This window comes from Corylus avellana, chromosome ca10 (genome assembly GCF_901000735.1).
Source record: "Corylus avellana chromosome ca10, CavTom2PMs-1.0".
Classification (NCBI taxonomy): Eukaryota; Viridiplantae; Streptophyta; class Magnoliopsida; order Fagales; family Betulaceae; genus Corylus; species Corylus avellana.
Window position 1 is genome coordinate 593,794 of NC_081550.1, and position 20,522 is coordinate 614,315.

General features: G+C 36.0%; 2 protein-coding genes across 6 annotated transcripts; both read left to right on the forward strand.

Moving 5' to 3' along the window:
* The first annotated feature begins 955 nt into the window (after positions 1–955).
* Positions 956–9,655, forward strand: LOC132163298 (probable CoA ligase CCL12). The gene is made up of 14 exons (XM_059573535.1): positions 956–1,236; positions 2,288–2,417; positions 2,537–2,796; positions 3,791–3,992; positions 5,594–5,634; positions 5,961–6,089; positions 6,207–6,280; positions 6,375–6,595; positions 6,987–7,081; positions 7,161–7,377; positions 7,683–7,808; positions 8,327–8,425; positions 8,715–8,921; positions 9,285–9,655. Exons 1-14 carry the CDS (start codon positions 968–970, stop codon positions 9,390–9,392), a joined length of 2,178 nt encoding a protein of 725 aa, XP_059429518.1. The 5' UTR covers positions 956–967; the 3' UTR covers positions 9,393–9,655.
* Positions 9,656–12,348: 2,693 nt separating this feature from the next.
* Positions 12,349–19,759, forward strand: LOC132163297 (probable CoA ligase CCL12). Of its 5 annotated transcripts, none has more exons than XM_059573529.1 (14): positions 12,349–12,705; positions 13,851–13,980; positions 14,104–14,363; positions 15,078–15,279; positions 16,108–16,148; positions 16,444–16,572; positions 16,703–16,776; positions 16,868–17,088; positions 17,570–17,664; positions 17,744–17,960; positions 18,070–18,195; positions 18,572–18,670; positions 18,966–19,172; positions 19,455–19,759. In XM_059573529.1, the coding sequence occupies exons 1-14, from the start codon at positions 12,434–12,436 to the stop codon at positions 19,566–19,568; spliced, it is 2,187 nt and encodes a 728-aa protein (XP_059429512.1). In that variant the 5' UTR covers positions 12,349–12,433; the 3' UTR covers positions 19,569–19,759. The 5 variants fall into 5 exon arrangements, with proteins under 5 accessions (XP_059429512.1, XP_059429515.1, XP_059429516.1 ...); XM_059573532.1 differs by lacking the exon at positions 12,349–12,705 and adding an exon at positions 12,780–13,001; XM_059573533.1 differs by lacking the exon at positions 12,349–12,705 and adding an exon at positions 12,780–12,988.
* Positions 19,760–20,522: the final 763 nt, after the last annotated feature.

Sequence of the window (20,522 nt, forward strand, 5' to 3'; positions counted from 1 at the left end):
TATCATAATAAGTGGATTATTAGAAGGCAACGCCTCATATATATGTCCCTTAAGTATTTTGGATTTCTTCTAGAAGAATATGATAACCTCCCTCCTGAATTATTGGAAAGCACCCGAAATATAATAATATATATTTCTTTGTAAGCCCACAATGGGTTTTACAAATCGTTGGCTCACATTGATGTTCAAGCTGGAGATGTTTTCTGCTGGCCCACAAATTTGGGACGGGTGATGGGACCAGCTTCAATTTACTCATGCTTTTTTATCTGGTACAACTCTTGCACTCTATCATGGATCACCTCTTGGCCGTGGCTTTGGAAAATTTGTTCAGGTGATGGGCTTATACAATGATATACTTTCAGGGGGGTTTGACTCATACTTGAAAAGAGGAATTATGAGTCAAACCATGGAAGCCAGCAAGTGCATGAGAATGAAACCAAGGGGAACAGGCCTTTGGGAGGACCAGCCCCCTAAAGTATCCTTGGAAGAGAAACTCAACTAGCCATCTAAAGATCCTATAAAGTACTATTTTAGTTGTGATTGCTTAGAATATTTTTTTGAATTGTTGGAAATTTGATAAACATTTCTCCAGGCTTTCTTGAACAGAAAAAACATTAGTTAGGCAAGTGGTATTATGAAAAATAAGGACAGGAAAGGGGACATTTACTTGACCCTCCCGGAATGACTAGTTTCTGCGTACAAGTGTATATCAGACAGTGGGCTTTAAATATACAAAACATATTCTAGATGAAAAAAAAGAAAAAAGGTTTTTAAAATCAGTTACTCAAAGACATTTAATCCTAAAATAAAAAAATAAAAAAACAAAGGACCACCTCCCATCACATCTCCACCAACTCCTGCAGCTTATTTGTCGCCTACAACTTTGACAACTCAATTTTTTTTTTTTATATATATATATACAGAAAGAGAGAGAGAGAGAGAGAGTAATGCTACACAGGGGAGGGAAATGGGGAAGAGCATTAGCGAAGTTGGAGTGGAGGAGTTGGTGGGGGCAGGACTAACGACAGAGGAGGCACATGAATTCCAAAGGGTGCTTAAAGAAGCAGTTTCTGGAGCCAAAGAGTCTGACCCAAGAGAGGTGTGGCGCCAGCTGGTGGCTCGGAGGGTGCTAAAGCCACGGCACCCACATGGCCTGCACCAGCTGGTCTACCACTCGGTCTATGCTCATTGGGACGCGTCCACCAATGGCCCCCCTCCTTACTGGTTCCCTTCTCTGTATGATTTTTGCTCCTCTCCTTCTGTCTATATATCCTCCTCGTTCACTCTTCATTGAATTGTTCTTTTCGTTGTACTTTAGTCCCTATAGTTCAACATTCATTCTAGTTGTCCCTCTATTTATTTATTTTTTATATTGATCTGCTATTTGTAAGAGGTCTGCAATGGTAGTTCACATATGCTATATGGTATTAATATTTTGGATTTGGACTCTATAAACTGGTTTAGGTGATTCTTATAGAACACGCAAAAGTGTAATTAAAAAGGATTTAAAAAAAAGAAGAAGCAATAGATCATAAAGGTGAGTTATGTGAACTTTAGATGACTCTATTGATTTTGGTGGTGTTTGTGAGACAGCTAGAACATGTTATAAGAGTGAGATTGGCGTGTTAGTGCTACTTATTGGCTCCTAGTTATGAATAACTTGGTGGGTATGTATATAGAAAGGATCAATGATGCATGCAATCTTAGGTGGGACCATAGCTGATTTAGACTGCCCAAAAATTGTTAAGATTTGCTTTAGATTCAAAGGCAGAAGATGGTACTCTTCAAGTTATGAATGCATGAAACATTCTTGACCAATTCTTTAAGATGTCATAACTTCAGGTTTTGAGATTAGTCGAATTATGGAGATGTGAAATATAAGATATTTGTTAAACTGGGAGTACAAAGGAGAGTACCTTTCTACTATTTAATTGTGGGGTCTGAATAGAAGTCAATGAACTCGATTAATCAAATCTCCTTTTAATGATGCTGCTAAAAGTTGAGCTATTTACTAGTGTTTCTTTCCATGTCCTCTGGATCACTACCATAGGAACTTAGTAATGTTTATTCTTAGGTTAGCTGCAATTGGTGATAAATGTAAGCGGCATTAACTCGTGCTGCTGCTGTGGATTTTTGTCGCAGAAAATTACTAGTGTGTGTGGATTCCAATGATAGGTCATTTCGATTGTGTCTTGTAGTGACTCTGAGGTTGCAGTTATTTATCTATTCAAAGAGTAAATGTCCTGATTTCTACCTCTAACTGATCCTTGTTCTTTCTGTTTTCCAGATATCAGTCTAAACATACAAATTTGGGTCGTTTGATGGAAAAGTATGGTTCAAAACTACTGGGGACATCATACAAGGATCCTATTACAAGTTTTAGCCTCTTTCAGAAGTTCTCTGTTCAGCATCCTGAGGTAAATTATTCTTTTTGTCCCTACACTTCTAGGTACATGCCACGTTTGATGCAAATTAGTATTTCAAATTAGAGGAATTGGGATTTGATTTGAATTATGTATTTGCCAATGATTTTCAGGCTTACTGGTCCATTGTTCTAAAAGAGCTTTCAGTTTCATTCCGTGGTGCCCCAAATTGCATTTTAGATGCCACAGACAAATCGAAACATGGGGGAACATGGTTTCCCGGTTTAGTTTTGAATATTGCCGAATGTTGTTTGCTGCCTAGAAGTCATCCAAGGAAAGAGGATAGTAGTTTGGCTGTTGTGTGGAGGGATGAGGGTTGTGATGATTCCGATATTAATCGTATGACATTGAAAGAATTTCGAGAACAAGTAATGTATGCTCTCACACTTGATTATATTTATCCTCAATTGACTGTATCATACTATTATAAGGTGCAGTAGAAATAGGTGGTGTTTCAGTGATTTCTAAATAGAAATTATAACATAGTTCTGTATGCAATGGAATCTAATCCTGTTTATACATATATATATTGTTTTTGTTTGATTTTGGAGTCATAAAATGTTAGCCCTCAAGATCGAAATGCAACGAGTGAGTTAAAAAAAGTACACTTGGTTTTAATTCTTGAATTTTTCAACCTAAATATGTTCAAAAAGAGTGCAAGTCTGACATTACTTAATTCACATTTTATTGCAAGAAGATCGATACACATCATTACACTTCTCAATTAATTGTTAAATCTTTCATGACATACATGAGACCTTCAATCCAAATTGTATATGTCAGATGTAGTAATTAAGTAGGCATCATTTGCTCTAAGTGGCAGTACCGTAACCAATCAATCTGTCTTCAAAATAAGTGATGTTTCATTTATACCCCCAAACACCCCCCCCCCACCAAAAAAAAAAAAAAAGATCAGTTCAAAACTTGCTACTAAATTGAGAAATGTCATAGATCTTAGTAATTGCCAATGAGCTCTAGCTCAAATGATATTCCATCTTTTAATGAGAAAAGGGTTGTGGGCGAGAATTGTAGGTTCTAGACCCACCAAATGAATGTGTAAAAACAAAACAATAGTTTCTTAGTAATTTGTCGGTGCAAACTCCCCTTATCTTATAAATGGAATATTTCAAAATTGTCATCCTTCCTGCCAGCACAACAGCAAAATTGCTAATCAATACTTCCAAAAAAAAAAACTAATTATGCACATGTTACTAGCTCTCGTCATAGTTTTACTGGGACCTAATCAGTGTTAATGTGGTATAGAGGAGGAGTAGAGTTGTACTTAGGGGCATGCTTTGGGTTATTCTCGTTTTGGCAAACGAAGCATTGTTCCTATTAACTTCTATTTGTTGTAATGTGATTCACAGGTTGGTGGCAAATGCACTGGATGCAATATTTTTGAAGGGTGATGCAATTGCAATTGACATGCCAATGACGGTCAATGCAGTTATCATATATGTAGCAATTGTACTAGCAGGATGTGTTGTTGTATCAATAGCTGACAGCTTTGCAGCGAAGGAAATTGCTACTCGTTTGCGTGTGTCAAAAGCAAAGGGTATCTTCACTCAGGTGATCATTTACTTCCATAAATCATCTGTTGCATTAAAAATGTGGGATCACCTTGGGAAACAAGCTAAGTTGGCCTCATATGTTAAAATTGCCGATTGGCAAGTATATTTGTGTGTTAAATCGTGTTTTCTGTCTAGCAAACTCCATAAAAGAATAAGATGCTCAAAGGTGCAAAAATGGTGGTATGAACAATCAGTCTTTTGCATAGTTATTTACTTTTGAATAGAATGTGATCTACTAAAAGTGTCCACTTTGATAGTCAAAGTCACTGAGTTGGAAGACCCTTACTTTTATAACATTCAAATGAACATTGTTTTGTATGATTGAGCCATTTGATAATTAATTTGGCTCATCACTGCATATGCTTATACATGTGATGTTTCTATGCATATATAGTATTTTGGGTTGTTTCCATTTTTGTGTGTTGCCTAGATCATATATTGTATTAGTGTGAGCCCCAAGGGGTTGGCCCAAGTGTTGGAGGCCTTGGTCTTGAGGTATCATCCCTTCAAGGTCCAAGGTTCAACACCTCATGGGTGCAAACAATCCTTTGGGGCCACACCCCCTAGTGAAAAGCCAGCGATTTAACCAATTTTGTGTAGGGAAACTTCCTAGGGTGCGGTGCACAGGACCGGGGTTTACTTTGCAGAAGTGGGTCCGAAGGGCCCTGCCTTAGAAAGGTTCCCTGACATAAAAAAAAAAATATTGTATTAGTGTGAGTGCATTACAAAATTTTAATTTTCAAAATTTTTTGTCATTTCTTCTCCCCCAACCTCCCTATCCCCAAAAAATCTCTTTTTACATAGTTTTTGTAGTAAATGCCATAGTGTGATCTTTGTTAATTCTTGGTACGAACAATTTTCAGCTGTTTCCAGTTGTGTTCTTGCAAGTGTCTTCTATCTGGCATTTGGAGTTCATTAATAAATGGTTTCCAGAAGCTCATTTCTAAGTGGCCAGCCCTGGTTCTATCTCAGGCTTCTTCTTGAATATTTTTCAATGTACCCCCACGACCTGGTGGAAAGCTCACCAAAAATTAATTTGCCAACGTTTGTGATAAATTCGTGATAAATACCATCTTTAAGAGTTCTCCACATTTCATCTTGCTTCCTAATATTTATGGTAATTTTTAAATGTCAAGTTTCCTATTTATATTCTGTTAACCTGGCTCCTGTCTCAGTTTTGTTGTCCTTCCCCCAGCTATTAACTATAAGTAAGGTAGTGAAATTTTAAAGAAAGAAGAAGAGGTGTTCTTGACATGCCGTTAATCCTTGGAGAGTAGAGCCTTTTAGTAGTTTACTACCATTTATAGAATGTTGGACGAGGCTTGGACGAAATGTGAAAGAAAGTTGTTGAGCTTTAATATACTAGTCATGGAACTTCCCTGTGCTTTTCAAAATTGTTAAGGCAACTTGTACTTTGAGTTCTCTCCCTTGTGGGTTAGAACATGCTAAAAAAATGAAGTTGACAATTTGGCTTCAGTTGTCATGTGCTGGCTTCATGACTAAAGTAATACTTTCAATTTCGAACTAGTTTTGATATGTTTCAGTTTATATATATATTGCTTTGTTTTGAAGATTATTCTGTCTACAATTTTTATTCAGGATTTCATATTAAGAGGAGGTCGAAAGTTTCCTTTGTACAGGTAAAACTGCCATTCTATAGTAATTAAAGATGATGTGTCTTTCTTTTCCCGGGCAGGTGGTAGAATTAAAGGGACACCCTAGCTGTGCATTACAAAATGCTACTTTTTTTGCACAAAAACTTATGTCAAACTCCAATTTCCATTGCTTCTTGTAGGCACTTTGGGAAATTGCTTTACCACAAAGCACTTACCTAGGATGGAAACTATTACTTAGCATGTTAATTACTTTTTCTTTTCTGAAAATTATTTATCATGTCGATTGGAGTCTAGAGATGCTTATAGTACACATTTGGAATCATCATGTTTATTCTTCTTTCTCCTTGCAGTCGAGTTGTAGAAGCTGCTCCATTAAAAGCTATAGTTCTCCCTGTGATTGGGAATGAAGTAGGCATTCAGTTAAGAGAGCAAGATTTATCATGGAAAGTTTTTCTTTCTAGTGCCGATCGCCATCCAAGGTATGTGTACTACACTGGTGTGAGATTGGTTTAATGAAAATATAGTTCCATCTTTATATCATTAGGTAAAGCATGTCCAATGAATTAATTACAGTAATGGCATTCTCTTCTTGGCAGATCAAATAATTATACTCCAATCTATCAACCAGCAGAAGCTGTGACTAATATTCTCTTTTCATCTGGAACCACAGGTAGAAAAATTGCTCAAGCATATGTCTATTTCTTAGCTTGACTGTAAGATTCCTTATATCATAATCATCTTCTTTATTTGTTGGATTTCATCAGGAGAGCCAAAGGCTATTCCTTGGACACAACTTTCACCAATTCGATGTGCTGCTGATTCATGGGCTCACATTGATGTTCAAGTTGGAGATGTCTACTGCTACCCCACAAATTTGGGATGGGTGCTTGGACCCATTTTTCTCTACTCATGCTTTCTAAATGGTGCAACACTTGCACTCTATCATGGATCACCTCTTGGCCATAGCTTTGGAAAATTTGTTCAGGTGATTATGCATTAATATAATTTATGGGGCCTTTGACTTTAATTGAATTACTTGGAAAGAAAATTACGAGGCAAACCATGGGAGCCAGCTGGTGCACCAATGATAATTAAACCGTAGTTGTGAATGCTGAGAATTTTTATGAATTGTTGGTTAGTGGTGGAAATGAGATATATTTCCCACTGCTTTTTCTTGAAGAGAAAAACATTATTTAGATGAGTTGTAATATGAAAATTCAGGACAAAAAAGAGAGATTTACATTCTAATCCAGGAATAATAAACTTTTGTATACAAGTATATAGAAGCCAGCCAATAATAATAACTTGTTTTGCACTAAAAGTATTACCACCTTCCATCCAAATACCATCTTAATTTTTCTATTAATTTTGTTCAGGATGCAGGGGTGACTGTTTTGGGTACAGTTCCTAGCTTAGTAAAAACTTGGAAGAGTACAGAGTGTATGAAAGGCCTAGATTGGACAAGGATAAAGTAATATCTCTTTGCACTTTAGAGAAACTATATTTGCATATAACTCAGAGAAATAGAACTTAGAAATGGATATGTGCAGATCATTTGCATCCACTGGGGAGGCATCCAACGTTGACGATGACCTTTGGCTTTCTTCAAGAGCTTATTACAATCCCATTATCGAATGTTGTGGCGGCACAGAACTTGCATCATGTTACCTCCTAGGAAGTCCACTACAGCCGCAAGTTTTTGGCGCTTTTAGCACTGCCTCGATGACAACTGGCCTTGTCATCCTTGATGAACATGGGATACCTTATGTGAGAATATTTTCTGGATGGTTTGTAGTTGAGGTTCAACATGTATATATATATATATATATATATATATATATATATATATATATATATATATATTGCTACTATTGCAATTACCAACCTGTCACTAGATCAGGTCACCTCGGTACCTGGTTGTACTCTGTTATTGCACTTACAGATGATGGGTAATTTCTGAGAAATTTCAACAATTCTGGTGATAATAAAAATGGACTTGGAGGAGCCAAGCCAAATGACTCAAAGAGTATATTTTATATGGATATATCTGACCTCTTTGATCTGTCTGACAGCTTGATGATCAAGCTTGTGTTGGGGAAGTGGGTCTCTTCCCCATATACATGGGAGCAAGTGATAGATTGCTTAATGCTGATCATGAAAAAGTTTACTTCAAGGGAATGCCAATGTACAAAGGAATGGTATGCTTGTACCTGCCTATCGTAGAATACTTGCATTCTCACTTCTTTCTATGCATAATTGTACTGTCATTTATGATGTATTAGATAAAGACAATAGAACAAGATACCCATTTGAGAATTTTAGTTGTTTCTTCCCCAGTAAGTGGCATGATTAGTGTCATTACGGTATTAGGGACTAATCACCTAGGGTATAAGATGCAGTTCCCTTTTATATGGATCTCTTGGTCTGCTGACTGGGTTTAAGTATCTTGAGACTGGATCCATAAGTTATGGGTCCTGAGGGACTTGAAATTAATAGTGACCCTGTTTCTTTAGATTTGGTGATTGTGAACTTTAGTTTTTTTAGATACCAAGTGTTTTTGTCTCACCCATAAGATAGGCAATTTTTGAACATGCATTGATGTTGCTATCAATCTTGAAGTTTGTATCTCAGAATGTGTATTGTTTTATATGTCTTACACATAACGTGATTGAAGGTTGTCTTGTATCCTTTTATAACTTGATATATGCATTGGCAGCAACTCCGGAGACATGGAGACATCATTAAAAGAACTGTTGGAGGATTTTTGATTGTACAGGGTAGGGCTGATGACACCATGAACCTTGGAGGAATTAAGGTACCACATTCACCAATGCTCTCATATTTTGATTTGATCATTTGATAATGACTCTGCTGTATGTTATGGACTAACTGGTGGAAGAGAGAGAAGTTGTAAACATTTTATCAAACATAGGTTGCATTATTTTAACTGTAAAGGAAGGCTTGACTTCTGAATCTTGCCTAATCAGCTCTTGATATGTAACACAATTATACATGAATTAACTTCAAGGGACAGAATATCAATTTTCTCTAACTTGGACTAATTTTTGAAATATTGACAACTTTAAATATCTCTTGATACACAGACAAGTTCCATTGAAATTGAGCGCGTGTGTGACCGAGCTGATGAAAGCATCTTGGAGACTGCTGCAATTAGTGTTACACCAGTAAATGGTGGTCCTGAGCAGTTGGTTATATTTGTAGTATTAAAGAAAGGTTTCAATACTGAACCAGACAAGCTGAAGAGTATATTCTCAAGGGTCATTCAAAGCAATCTCAACCCTTTGTTTAAGGTTTGACTCTCTGGCTATTCTACTCATTTCCCTTAAAGTTAATGTTCCATGGTGGTTTCCACAAATTGGCCTATAGGTTATGTTAGAATTATTTTCCCTCAAAAACTAATTTTATGAATTTATTATTTAATAATAAATGTTATTTTCAAATACATTATTACTGTGGGTGATTAAATGTGACATGTGACGTCTTGCATACATTTTGTTTATGTTAAAATCCATGATCTTGTGGTGTTGTGATTCAATTAAACAAATTGTTCATGTTTTATAATTCCGCAAATTGTCAGTGTTTTTTTTTTTTTTTTTTTTGGCAGACTATCAAGTTATTGATCAAATTTTTCCAATTCTTTAAATGATTAACAGGTGAACAGTGTTAAGATTGTTCCAGAGTTCCCCAGAACAGCTTCTAATAAGTTGTTGAGAAGGGTTTTGAGGGACCAAATAAAGATGTCAGTTCGGAGCAGAATTTAGCAGCACATCATTGTTGGTATGTCAAATCTCAATGATACATTCATGCGAGGTACCTTCTTAGATGCTTGAATTACGGGCCTATGTACATGGAATAAGAAAGAAATGGTTGAGATTCATGAAACATGTAGCCCTGTAATTAAGATGAAAATACAATGAACTCACTTTCATAGAGTTGCAGGTTGTGGATTGCAAGTGGTTTGCAATAAAGCCTTTTGGTATCTTAGTTATTTGTATTTTTATCATAGAAGTAACATTAATTTTAAGGATGTGTGAGCATATCTCTATAAGGATATGCATGTGATGCTGTCCAGCAACTTAAAAGGATGTGGGACAGGAAGCTGTGGTTGAATTTAAGTACACAAACAATCGTGGTTTTATACGGCCCAGAAAATAAAAACGTGATCCCATATAAATTTAGTCTAAATTTTATACTAGAATTGATGATATTTGTTGATTGTTAAAAGAACAATTGAAAATAAAACATCAGTTCAATATTCAAACTTACATGAATTATCAAATATTTTTGAATTGTGCCAATGATCGGTAAGTACCAAAAGAACGACAATTGTCTACCAACTTGTTTATCGAGTTGTTGTACTTGTGCATACTCTTTCCGTTTATACATTTTTAATCATGAATATTGTCAAAACTAGGCCTTGTAACAAAATTATATATGAGTTTCTAACTAATTATTTGATGTACATCAAAAGAAAAATTGTTGCGAAATTTAGTACAAATTAATCATATATGATTTTCAAGATCTAAAGGGACAGCATATTCCATTTTGATAGGTTAAGAATTTCAAGAAAGAGAGAGAGAGAGGGCCAACCATAATTGCAATTTTCTTCTTCTACTTATTTCTGAAAGAGGAAGGGGCGCTCCTAGTAGGTGTACCTTTTCACTCCACGCATCAACGTGTAAAGTAATGTCTTTGTGGAGTATGATACAAACTTTGAGTATAACTTATCATTCAAAACCAGCTTGTAAAGGGAGGGTGTCCGAGAGCTTATATACATATGGTTACGATTGTACTTGAGCCGTCCTCAAGGGGTAGCTCAATTGGTCGGGGACCATGCATCGTGAACTAGAGGTCACTAGTTCGAATCTCCCTCCCCTTCCCTTGTGCATACATGTAAAAAAAAAAAAAAAAGTATTTGAATCATGTGGGCCACTTAAGAACTTAACATACTATCATACTCTGCATCCAGCATCCACGATAATCTATTCTATAAATATTGATTCAATGGTAGTCATTTTTTTTTCGAGCCATACTCGACGTAGTGACTCTGATACCAAATAATACAAACTTTGAGTACAACTTATAAGTTATGTCCAAAATCCGGTTGGAGAGGATGTTTAAAAACTTATATACATGATTATACTTGACCCATATTGCACCGTTAACATTGTAACAAACTCTCTCCTTATTTAGCCTTTCCTCTCCCACAACGATCATGTTCTCACTTGGCTTCTTGCCTATGCGAATGGTTCACACCTATAGTTAACATGTCGTTAGTTTAAGTTAAACGGAAATATTAAATTTAATTATTAAATTAATATTTTAAATATACATGATTATACTTAACCCATATTGGAAAGTTAACATCGTAACAAACTGTCTCTCCTTATTTAGCCTTTCCTCTTCCTCAAGTTTCAACAATCATGTTCTCACTTGGCTTCTTGCCTATGCGAATGGTTCACTTATAGTTAACATTTTGTTATGATTTTCAATAGTTCAAGTTAATAAGAAATATTAAATTTAATTATTTAATTAATATTTTAAGTCAAGAGTTTAGAAAGAAACATGGAATTATATTCCACCACCTGTTTTCGCTCCAATAAGCAATAAATAAATGAAGAAATAAAAACGTAAGGCAATTTTTACAGTGATCGTTTTCTTCAAAGTTGTGGGAAAAGTATTCAGGTGATCCTTCCTTTACTTGAAAGAGTGAGAAACAGTGTACTTGACAATAAAATATATGAACCATAATCATTGAAGAGCTGTTCATGTGTGCAACTGACAGGCCACACGTCTCTCATCTTGTTTAAGTAGGAGGTTGGACACATGCCCATTGCTTATAATTTTAAAGTAATTGTAGTAATTTCTAGTATTACTCAATTAAAGAAATGTGCCATTTCAAAAAAAAATTAAAGAAATGTGCCATTTGGCTTATTTTCAAATAACCTCATTATAAAATAAGTTACCCCGTTAGTAATTACCGTCAAAATAGATGAAAAAGTAGTGACGTGTGCCACATGACTATTTTTGTATTTAACTTATCAAAATACACTAAAATTATTAAAACAAATAAAATAGAAAATAAACAACTAAAATAAATTAAAAAATCCCCTTTAAACCTCCCCCACCCATTTTAATTTTGGGTGAGCGCACCACACCAATAGCAGCCACCCTCTTTTTCTCTAAGTTTTAATGAGAAAGAATGAATATTTCAGAATTTATTCTAGAAAAATATCATAATAAGTGGATTATTAGAAGGCAACGCCTCATATACATGTGACATGCCCCTTAGCCCGAGTACTGATTCAGAGCACGCCTTGAAGCACGACAGGCTAATTTTTTTATTTTATTTTTTTAAAAAAAAAATTAAAATAATAAAATAATAATAAATTTTTTTTTTATGCCAAGCGTGCATCACTGTTAATGCACGCCGGGCGTTGTCTTTAGCATCACCCTGCCCGTTAAGTATTTTGGATTTCTTCTAGAAGAATATGATAACCTCCCTCCTGAATTATTGGAAAGCGACCCCAAATATAATAATATATATATATATATATATATAGTGAGATTTGTTTGTCAGTCAACTGTGAAAGTGAAGCCACGATTGGTATGAGAAACTTCGGGACCAATATTTGTAATTGACGAGGAGGTGGATGGATTTGATGAGCAAAAGAAACGTGGAAGGTTGTTTCAAAACAAGTTGGTCACGTGTCCCAACCTCCCATCACATTTCGCACCTACTCGTACACCTTGCGTACTATTTATTACAACGAAGTTGTTCAGATGTCAGAGAGTGGCAGAAATGGCGAAGAAGAGGATTGGCGAAGTTGGAGTGGAGGACTTGGTGAAGGCAGGGCTAAAGACAGAGGAGGCCCATGAATTCCAAAAGGTGCTCAAAGAAGCAGTTTCTGGAGCCAAAGAGTCTGACCCAAGAGAGGTGTGGCGCGAGCTGGTGGCCCGGAGGGTGCTCGAGCCATGGCATCCACATGGCCTGCACCAGCTGGTCTACCACTCGGTCTATTCTCATTGGGACGCGCGCACCAATGGTCCCCCTCCTTACTGGTTCCCTGCTCTGTATGCTTTTTTGCTCCTCTCCCGTTGTATTTTAGTCCCTGTACTTCAGCATTCATTCTAGCTAGCTGGTCCCTTTATTTTTGTTTCTTATTAGGAGGTTTGCAAATTGCAGTGGTAGTTTTGCCACGTCACGATTGAGGCCCATCATTTATTATCAGCCATTTCATGCACATGAATTCCATTCCATCTAATGGTTAAGATTTGCTTTAGAGTCAAAGGCAGCAGATGGTACTTTTCGAGCTATGAAGAACGCATGAAAACTTCTTGATCAATTCCTCAAGATGTAATAGCTTCAGGTTTTGAGATTAGTGGAATTATGGAGATATGAGATAATATGAAATTGGTTAGATTGGGAGTACAAAGGACTTAGAAGAGTACCATTCTACTAATTAATTGTGGGGTCAGAATATCTCCTTTCAAGGATGCTCTTAAAAAATTGAGCTTCTTTCCTGGTGTTTCTTTCCATGTCCTCTGGATTAGTACTATATGCTAGAATAATATAGGATTTTTATATTGGGTTTATATTTGTCTTATTAGATTATTTTTTATTTATGTGGGATTGTAATTGAATTCTAGTGATTTGAATACTTTATTTGTATCCTCTCTATCTACCACATTTTTCCTATAAATAGGAACCATTTGTATCGTAAACATCCTAAAGAAATAAGAGTAAAATATAGCATTGTCAGGATACAAAGATTATAACTCTAAGATCAAAATTTCAAAACTACCAAGAACCAAAGGATAGTTAAAACTCACCACCCAAAGGAAATCTGCCTTAGGGATACATAGTTGTAGTGATCACCACTCAAGGAAAATTTTGCACCATTCAATAGAAAAATAGCCTCGAAATATTTTTCTATTGAAAACTCGTCTTCAAACAAATAACACTGAGCATGCCTTTATATAGGCCAAGTTTCTAGTGCTCTCCTAACAAAATGTTTGGAGAGAAAGCAAAAAAGATAGTACTCCAAATATAATCCTTAAAACTTAATTGCCTTTCATTAACACCCGTGTCAGTTGATTTCAATGATAGGTCAGTTTGATTGTGTGTTGTAATGACTCTGAGATCGTTGCTGTTGTTTTATCTATTCAAAGAGACTGATTTCTACCTCTAACTGATTCTTGTTCTCTCTGTTTTTCAGATATCACTCTAAACAGACAAACGTGGGTCGTTTGATGGAAAAGTATGGTTCAAAACTACTGGGGACATCATACAAGGATCCTATTACAAGTTTTAGCCTCTTTCAGAAGTTCTCTGTTCAGCATCCTGAGGTAAAATATGCTTTTTGGCCCTATACTACTAGGTACATGCCAAGTTCGATGCAAAATAGTATTTCATGCTAGAGGAAGAAGTTGAGGTTTGATTCCAATTATGTATATGTCAATGATTTGCAGGCTTACTGGTCAATTGTTCTAAACGAGCTTGCAGTTTCATTCCATGATGCCCCAAAATGCATTTTAGATACCACTGACGAATCGAAACATGGAGGAACATGGCTTCCTGGTTCAGTTTTGAATATTGCTGAATGTTGTTTGCTGCCTAGAAGTCATCCAAGGAAAGAGGATAGTAGTTTGGCTGTTGTGTGGAGAGATGAGGGCTGTGATGATTCCAATATTAGTCACATGACGTTGAAAGAATTTCGAGAACAAGTAATGTATGCTCTCACTTAATCCTATTTATCCCTGACTGTATTATGCTATTAATTATTAAAAGATTCAACAGAATTATTTCTCTCTCTCTCTCTCTCTCTCTCTCTCTCTCTGGGTCAATGCCAATGGATATGGAACATAATTATTTTCCAATATGCTCTGAGGGAGTCTAATGTTGTATTTTTATTATTGTTTTTGTCGTCTGTCAACAAAAAGTAGCCCTCAAGATCAAAATTTAAGGACCGAGTTATAAAGTAGGCATGGCTCTAATTGCAGTTAAATCATAGGTGCAAAGCCCTTATATCTTGTAAATGGAAATATTTTATAATTTGCATTCTTTGAGTGAGTACACAGCACAAAAGTTCTACACTTTGGACCAGTAACTATTGCATAATTAGTTGTTTTCTTTGTTTTTGGAAGTATTGATTGGCAATCTTGTAGGTGGTGGCTCTCTTCATAGTTTTACTTGAACCTAACCAGATAGTAAAAACAAGGAAGGAGTAGGGTTGTACTTAGGATTGTATTTAGGAGCATGCTTTGAGTTGTTCTCATTTTGGCAAAACACGAGCATCATTCCTATCGGTTTCTGTTCTCCTAATGTATAGATTGTTCTTCATTCCTCTCATCACCTTTGCTAGATCATATCTTAAGGTCCCCCACCAGCTCCTTTATCGCTTTTATTTTTGGCTTTGTTAATATGTTTACAATCTGAATCTCAGGTTGGTGGCGAGTGCACTGGATGCAATATTTTCAAAGGGTGATGCAATTGCAATTGACATGCCAATGACAGTCAATGCAGTTATCATATATTTGGCAATTATCCTAGCAGGATGTGTTGTTGTATCAATAGCTGATAGCTTTGCAGCGAAGGAAATTGCAACTCGTTTGCGTGTGTCAAAAGCAAAGGGCATCTTCACTCAGGTGATCATTCACTTCCATAAATCACCTGTTACATTAAAAATGTGTGTTTGCCTTAGGAAATGAATCAAGTTGGCCCCATGTTTTGCTCCCCCTTTCCCCCAACCAAAAGAACTAAAAGAAGGTGATTCTTTTATGCTGACTGCTGAGGATATGCAAAGTGATAATAAGTGTGCTAAAATCACCAATCGGCATGAATATTTTGGTGTGTTAAACTGTGTTCTCTGTTTAGTGAACCCCATAAATGAGTAAGATGCTCAAAGCCCAAAGGTGCAAAAATGTTGGTCTGACCATTCTGTATTTTGGATAGTTATTTGATTTTAATTCGATAGGTGATCTACTAAAACATATTTCCAAGATCATATCATATTAGCATGAGTGGATTACCAAATTTACTTTTCAAAAAAAATTTAATCATTTTTTCTCTTCCCCAATTCTCTGTCTACCCTGTCATTATAGTAGAAAATCTCATACTGTGTTTAATTAAGTTACTAGTATTTATACTTGATGTGTAGTTAATTCTTGGAGAGGCTTATATTAAGTTACTACTATTTATAATATGTTGGACAAGGCCTGGACAAAGGGTGAAAGAAAGTTATGTCGTGTTAATCATGGAACTTCCCTCTACTTTGAGTTCTCTTTCTTGTGGTTTTGGGCTTGTACAAACCCAAAAATGATGTTAAGACAATTTGGCTTCAGTTATCAAGTGCTTAGCTTCATGACTAAAGTAATATTTTCAATTTCGAACTAATTTTGATATGTTTCAGTTTACATCTTTAATATTTATTGTGCTTTGTGTTGAAAATTATTTTGTCTTCTATTTGAATTCAGGATTTCATATTAAGAGGAGGAAGAAAGTTTCCTTTGTACAGGTAAAGACTGCCATTCCCTAGTAATGATAGAATTAAAGTGTCAAACCATGCTTGTGAATGCTGAACTCACCCTAGGCATTAAAAAATGCTACTTTTTGGGGCAAAAAACAAATGCCAAACACCTAATTCCATCAAAAAAGTTCTGTGCCACGAAGCACTTACCAGGATGAGAACTATTCCTGAGCATTTAATTACTTTTTCTTTTCTGAATATTATTACCGTGTCAATTGAAGTCTAGATATGCTTATAGTACACCTTTTGACATCATCATGGCTATTCTTCTTTCTCCTTGCAGTCGAGTTGTAGAAGCTGCTCCATTAAAAGCTATAGTTCTCCCTGTGATTGGGAATGAAGTAGGCATTCAGTTAAGAGAACAAGATTTATCATGGAAAGTTTTTCTTTCTAGCGCCAATCGCCATCCAAGGTGTGTATAACATTGATGTGAAATTGGTCCAAAAAAACACTTGCTAATGAAAATAATTTTCCATCTTTATATCATTATGTAAAGCATGTCCAACGAATTAATTACAGTAATGGCATTCTCTTCTTGGCAGATCAAATAATTATACTCCAATCTATCAACCAGTAGAAGCTGTGACTAATATTCTCTTTTCATCTGGAACCACAGGTAGAAAAATTGCTCAGGCATAATTCTATTTCTTAGCTTGACTGTAAGATTCCTTATATCATAATCATCCATATTTGTTGGATTTCATCAGGAGAACCAAAAGCTATTCCATGGACACAACTTTCACCAATTCGAGGTGCTGCTGATTCGTGGGCTCACATTGATGTTCAAGCTGGAGATGTTTTCTGCTGGCCCACAAATTTGGGATGGGTGATGGGACCAGCTTCAATTTACTCATGCTTTCTATCTGGTGCAACTCTTGCACTCTATCATGGATCACCTCTTGGCCGTGGCTTTGGAAAATTTGTTCAGGTGATAGGCTTATACAATGATATACTTTCAGGGTCTTTTAGTTTACTTAAATCACTTGAAAAGAAGAATTATGAGTCAAACCATGGAAGCCAGCAAGTGTATGAGAATGAAACCAATGGGAATAGGCCTTTGGGAGGACCAGCCCCCTAATTCTTAATCCATCATATGCTTAGAAGAGAAGCTCAACTAGCCATCTAAAGATCCTATAAAGTACTATTTTAGTTGTGATTGCTTATAATTTTTTTTGAATTGTTGGAAATTTGATAAACATTTCTCCAGGCTTTCTTGAACAGAAAAAACATTAGTTAGGCAAGTGGTATTATGAAAAATAAGGACAGAAAAAGGGACATTTACTTGACCCTCCTGGATAAACTAGCTTCTGTGTACAAGTGTATAAAAATCAGACAGTAGTAGTAATATGATTTGCAATTAGCACGCTCTGTCCAAATATCACCTTAATGTCTATATTACTTTTGTTCAGGATGCAGGAGTGACTATTTTGGGTACAGTTCCAAGCTTAGTAAAAGCTTGGAGGAGTACACAGTGTTTGAAAGGCCTAGATTGGACGAGGATAAAGTAAAATTTCTTTGCACTTTAGAGAAACTATCTTTGCATATTAGTACAAGAAAAAGAACTTAGAAATTGATATGCGCAGATCATTTGCATCCACTGGGGAAGTGTCCAACATTGACGATGACCTTTGGCTTTCTTCAAGAGCTTACTACAAACCTATTATCGAATGCTGTGGCGGTACAGAACTCGCATCATGTTATATTCAAGGAAGTCCACTGCAGCCGCAAGTATTTGGAGCCTTTAGCACAGCATCGCTGACAACAGGCTTTGTCATCCTAGATGAACATGGAATACCATATGTAAGAACATTTTCTGGATGGGTTGACTCCGTGGTTCATTTTCTTTTGATAGTGTTGCAATCACCAGTCAGTCACTAGATCATATCACCCTTTTTGACCTGTATGACAGCCCGATGATCAAGCTTGTGTTGGCGAAGTGGGCCTCTTCCCTGTATACATGGGAGCAACTGATAGATTGCTTAATGCTGATCATGAGAAAGTTTACTTCGAAGGAATGCCAATGTACAGAGGAATGGTATGTTTAACTTGCCTATTTTAGAATACTTGCATACGTCTTTGTATGCTTAATTGTAATATCATATAAGATATATAAGATAATAATATTAGTTGTTTCTTCCCCAAAAAGCAGTACCATTAGTTCCATTACCCTATTGGGGACTAATCACCCAGACTATAAGATGCAGTTCCCTTTTATATGGATCTCTTGATCTGCTAACTGGGTTATAAGTATCTTGAGACAGGGTGCATGTGTTTAGGTTCTAAGAGACTCGAAATTAATTGTCTCCCATTCTCTAGATAGCATATGTAGAAGCATAATATATTCTGCTTGGTGAGTTATGTGATTGAAGGTGGCCTTGCATCCTATTATAACTTGATACATGCATTGACAGCGTCTCAGGAGACATGGGGATATCATTAAGAGAACTGTTGGAGGCTATTTGATTGTACAGGGCAGGGCTGATGACACCATGAACCTTGGAGGCATTAAGGTACCGTGTTCACCAATCCTCTCATTTTTTATTTGATCTTTCGACAATGACCCTGGGCCTAATTGGTGGAAGACAAAGAAGGACTAAACGTTTTATCAAACACATGGGTTGCATTAAGTCAACTGGAAAGGAAGCCTTGACATTTGAATCTTGCCAAAGAAGTTCTTGATATGTAGTACATGTCATACTTGAATTAGCTTCAACTAACTGAATCATCACCTTTTTTAAAAAATTGGTATTTTTTTGGACTAATTTTTGAAATATTGAGAAACTTCGACTATTTCTTGATATGCAGATAAGTTCCATTGAAATTGAGCGGGTGTGTGACTGTGCTGATGAAAGCATCTCGGAGACTGCTGCAGTCAGTGTTGCACCAGTATATGGTGGTCCAGAACAGTTGGTTATATTTGTAGTATTAAAGAAGGGGTTTAATGCTAAACCAGATGAGTTGAAGAGTATATTCTCTAGAGCCATTCATAGAAACCTCAACCCTTTGTTTAAGGTTTGACTCTTATGCTATCTCTTCCTTTCCCTTACACTTAATGTTACTGTCACCTGATCATTCTTTGAGGTTAAATTCATACTTCAAATTTAAAAGTCATCTTTGGACTTTGATGATTCAAATAATGTTGAAAGAAAATTTAAAATGGTTTCACCACTCATTTCAAAAGATATGCAGAAGAGATAGAACTGATTTCAATTCTATGGTGGTTTCCCCAAATCAGCCTTTATTATTTCTTAACTTATTGATCTAATTTCTCCAACTCATTTAACTGATTAACAGGTAAACAATGTTAAGATTGTTCCAGAGTTTCCCAGAACGGCTTCTAACAAGTTACTGAGAAGGGTTCTTAGAGACCAAATGAAGCAAGAGATTCCAATATGGAGTAGAATTTAGCGGCGAAATTGTCATTGGAGCATCAAATCTCAACAATCCATTCATTTGAGGTTCCTTTTGAGATTCTTGAACTGAAGTATAATAAACATGAAACATGTAGTAATTGTAAATCCTTGATTGCTATTTTTTTTGTTGTTACTAAATCAGGAGTCTTTACGATGATAATATAACGTTAGGGTCATATAATTGCAGATTGTGAGTTGTAACTGGCTTCAATATATCCTATTGGCAAATGAAGTAACTTGCTGACAATATGGAGTGAACTAAATATCTTTATTTTACCACAAGTAACACAATTAAACAATTACAATATTACTGTCTTGTGAAACAATAGACTTGGCCTGCATCCGATGCTATTTCACAATCTCATGGCTTGAAGCTTGGTTCTTGCTTATCACCTATTGTTTTACCCCTCAGAGGATGCTGTTGGTAGCTCCTCATTTAATAACATATTGATGGTTTCATTGGCAATGCTGATTTCTATTTAGTAGAAAAATTTTGAATTAGATATGGAGTCACGGCATTCAAGACATATCAGGTAGTAATCATTGTTTCTTGTATGAAGAGTTTAAATCAGTTTTGCTGGATTGAGGTGTAAAATCACCGACACTTATGACTTATCCCAATAAAGTGTAGAGTTACGGTTCAAAATAAGGACTTCAGTATGTTAAATCACAAGTATTTCAAAAGTTTAAGCTAATAAGAAATGGTAAATTTAATCAATACTTCAACATGAGATAAAAAGAAACTTGTAGTAATTACAAGCAATATATTCTTTAAGCGAGAGAGATTTGGGACAAATGGGGTAGAAGTAAATTAGGGAACCTCTCACCTAGAGTGGTGGTCTAGTGGTAAATGGATCAAGTTTCAGGGTTGACGGCGTGACATTTCTTGTTCCCTTGATGGTCCTACTCATGAGCTGGAGCTACTAATCCTTGACGGGGTTGAAGTTAA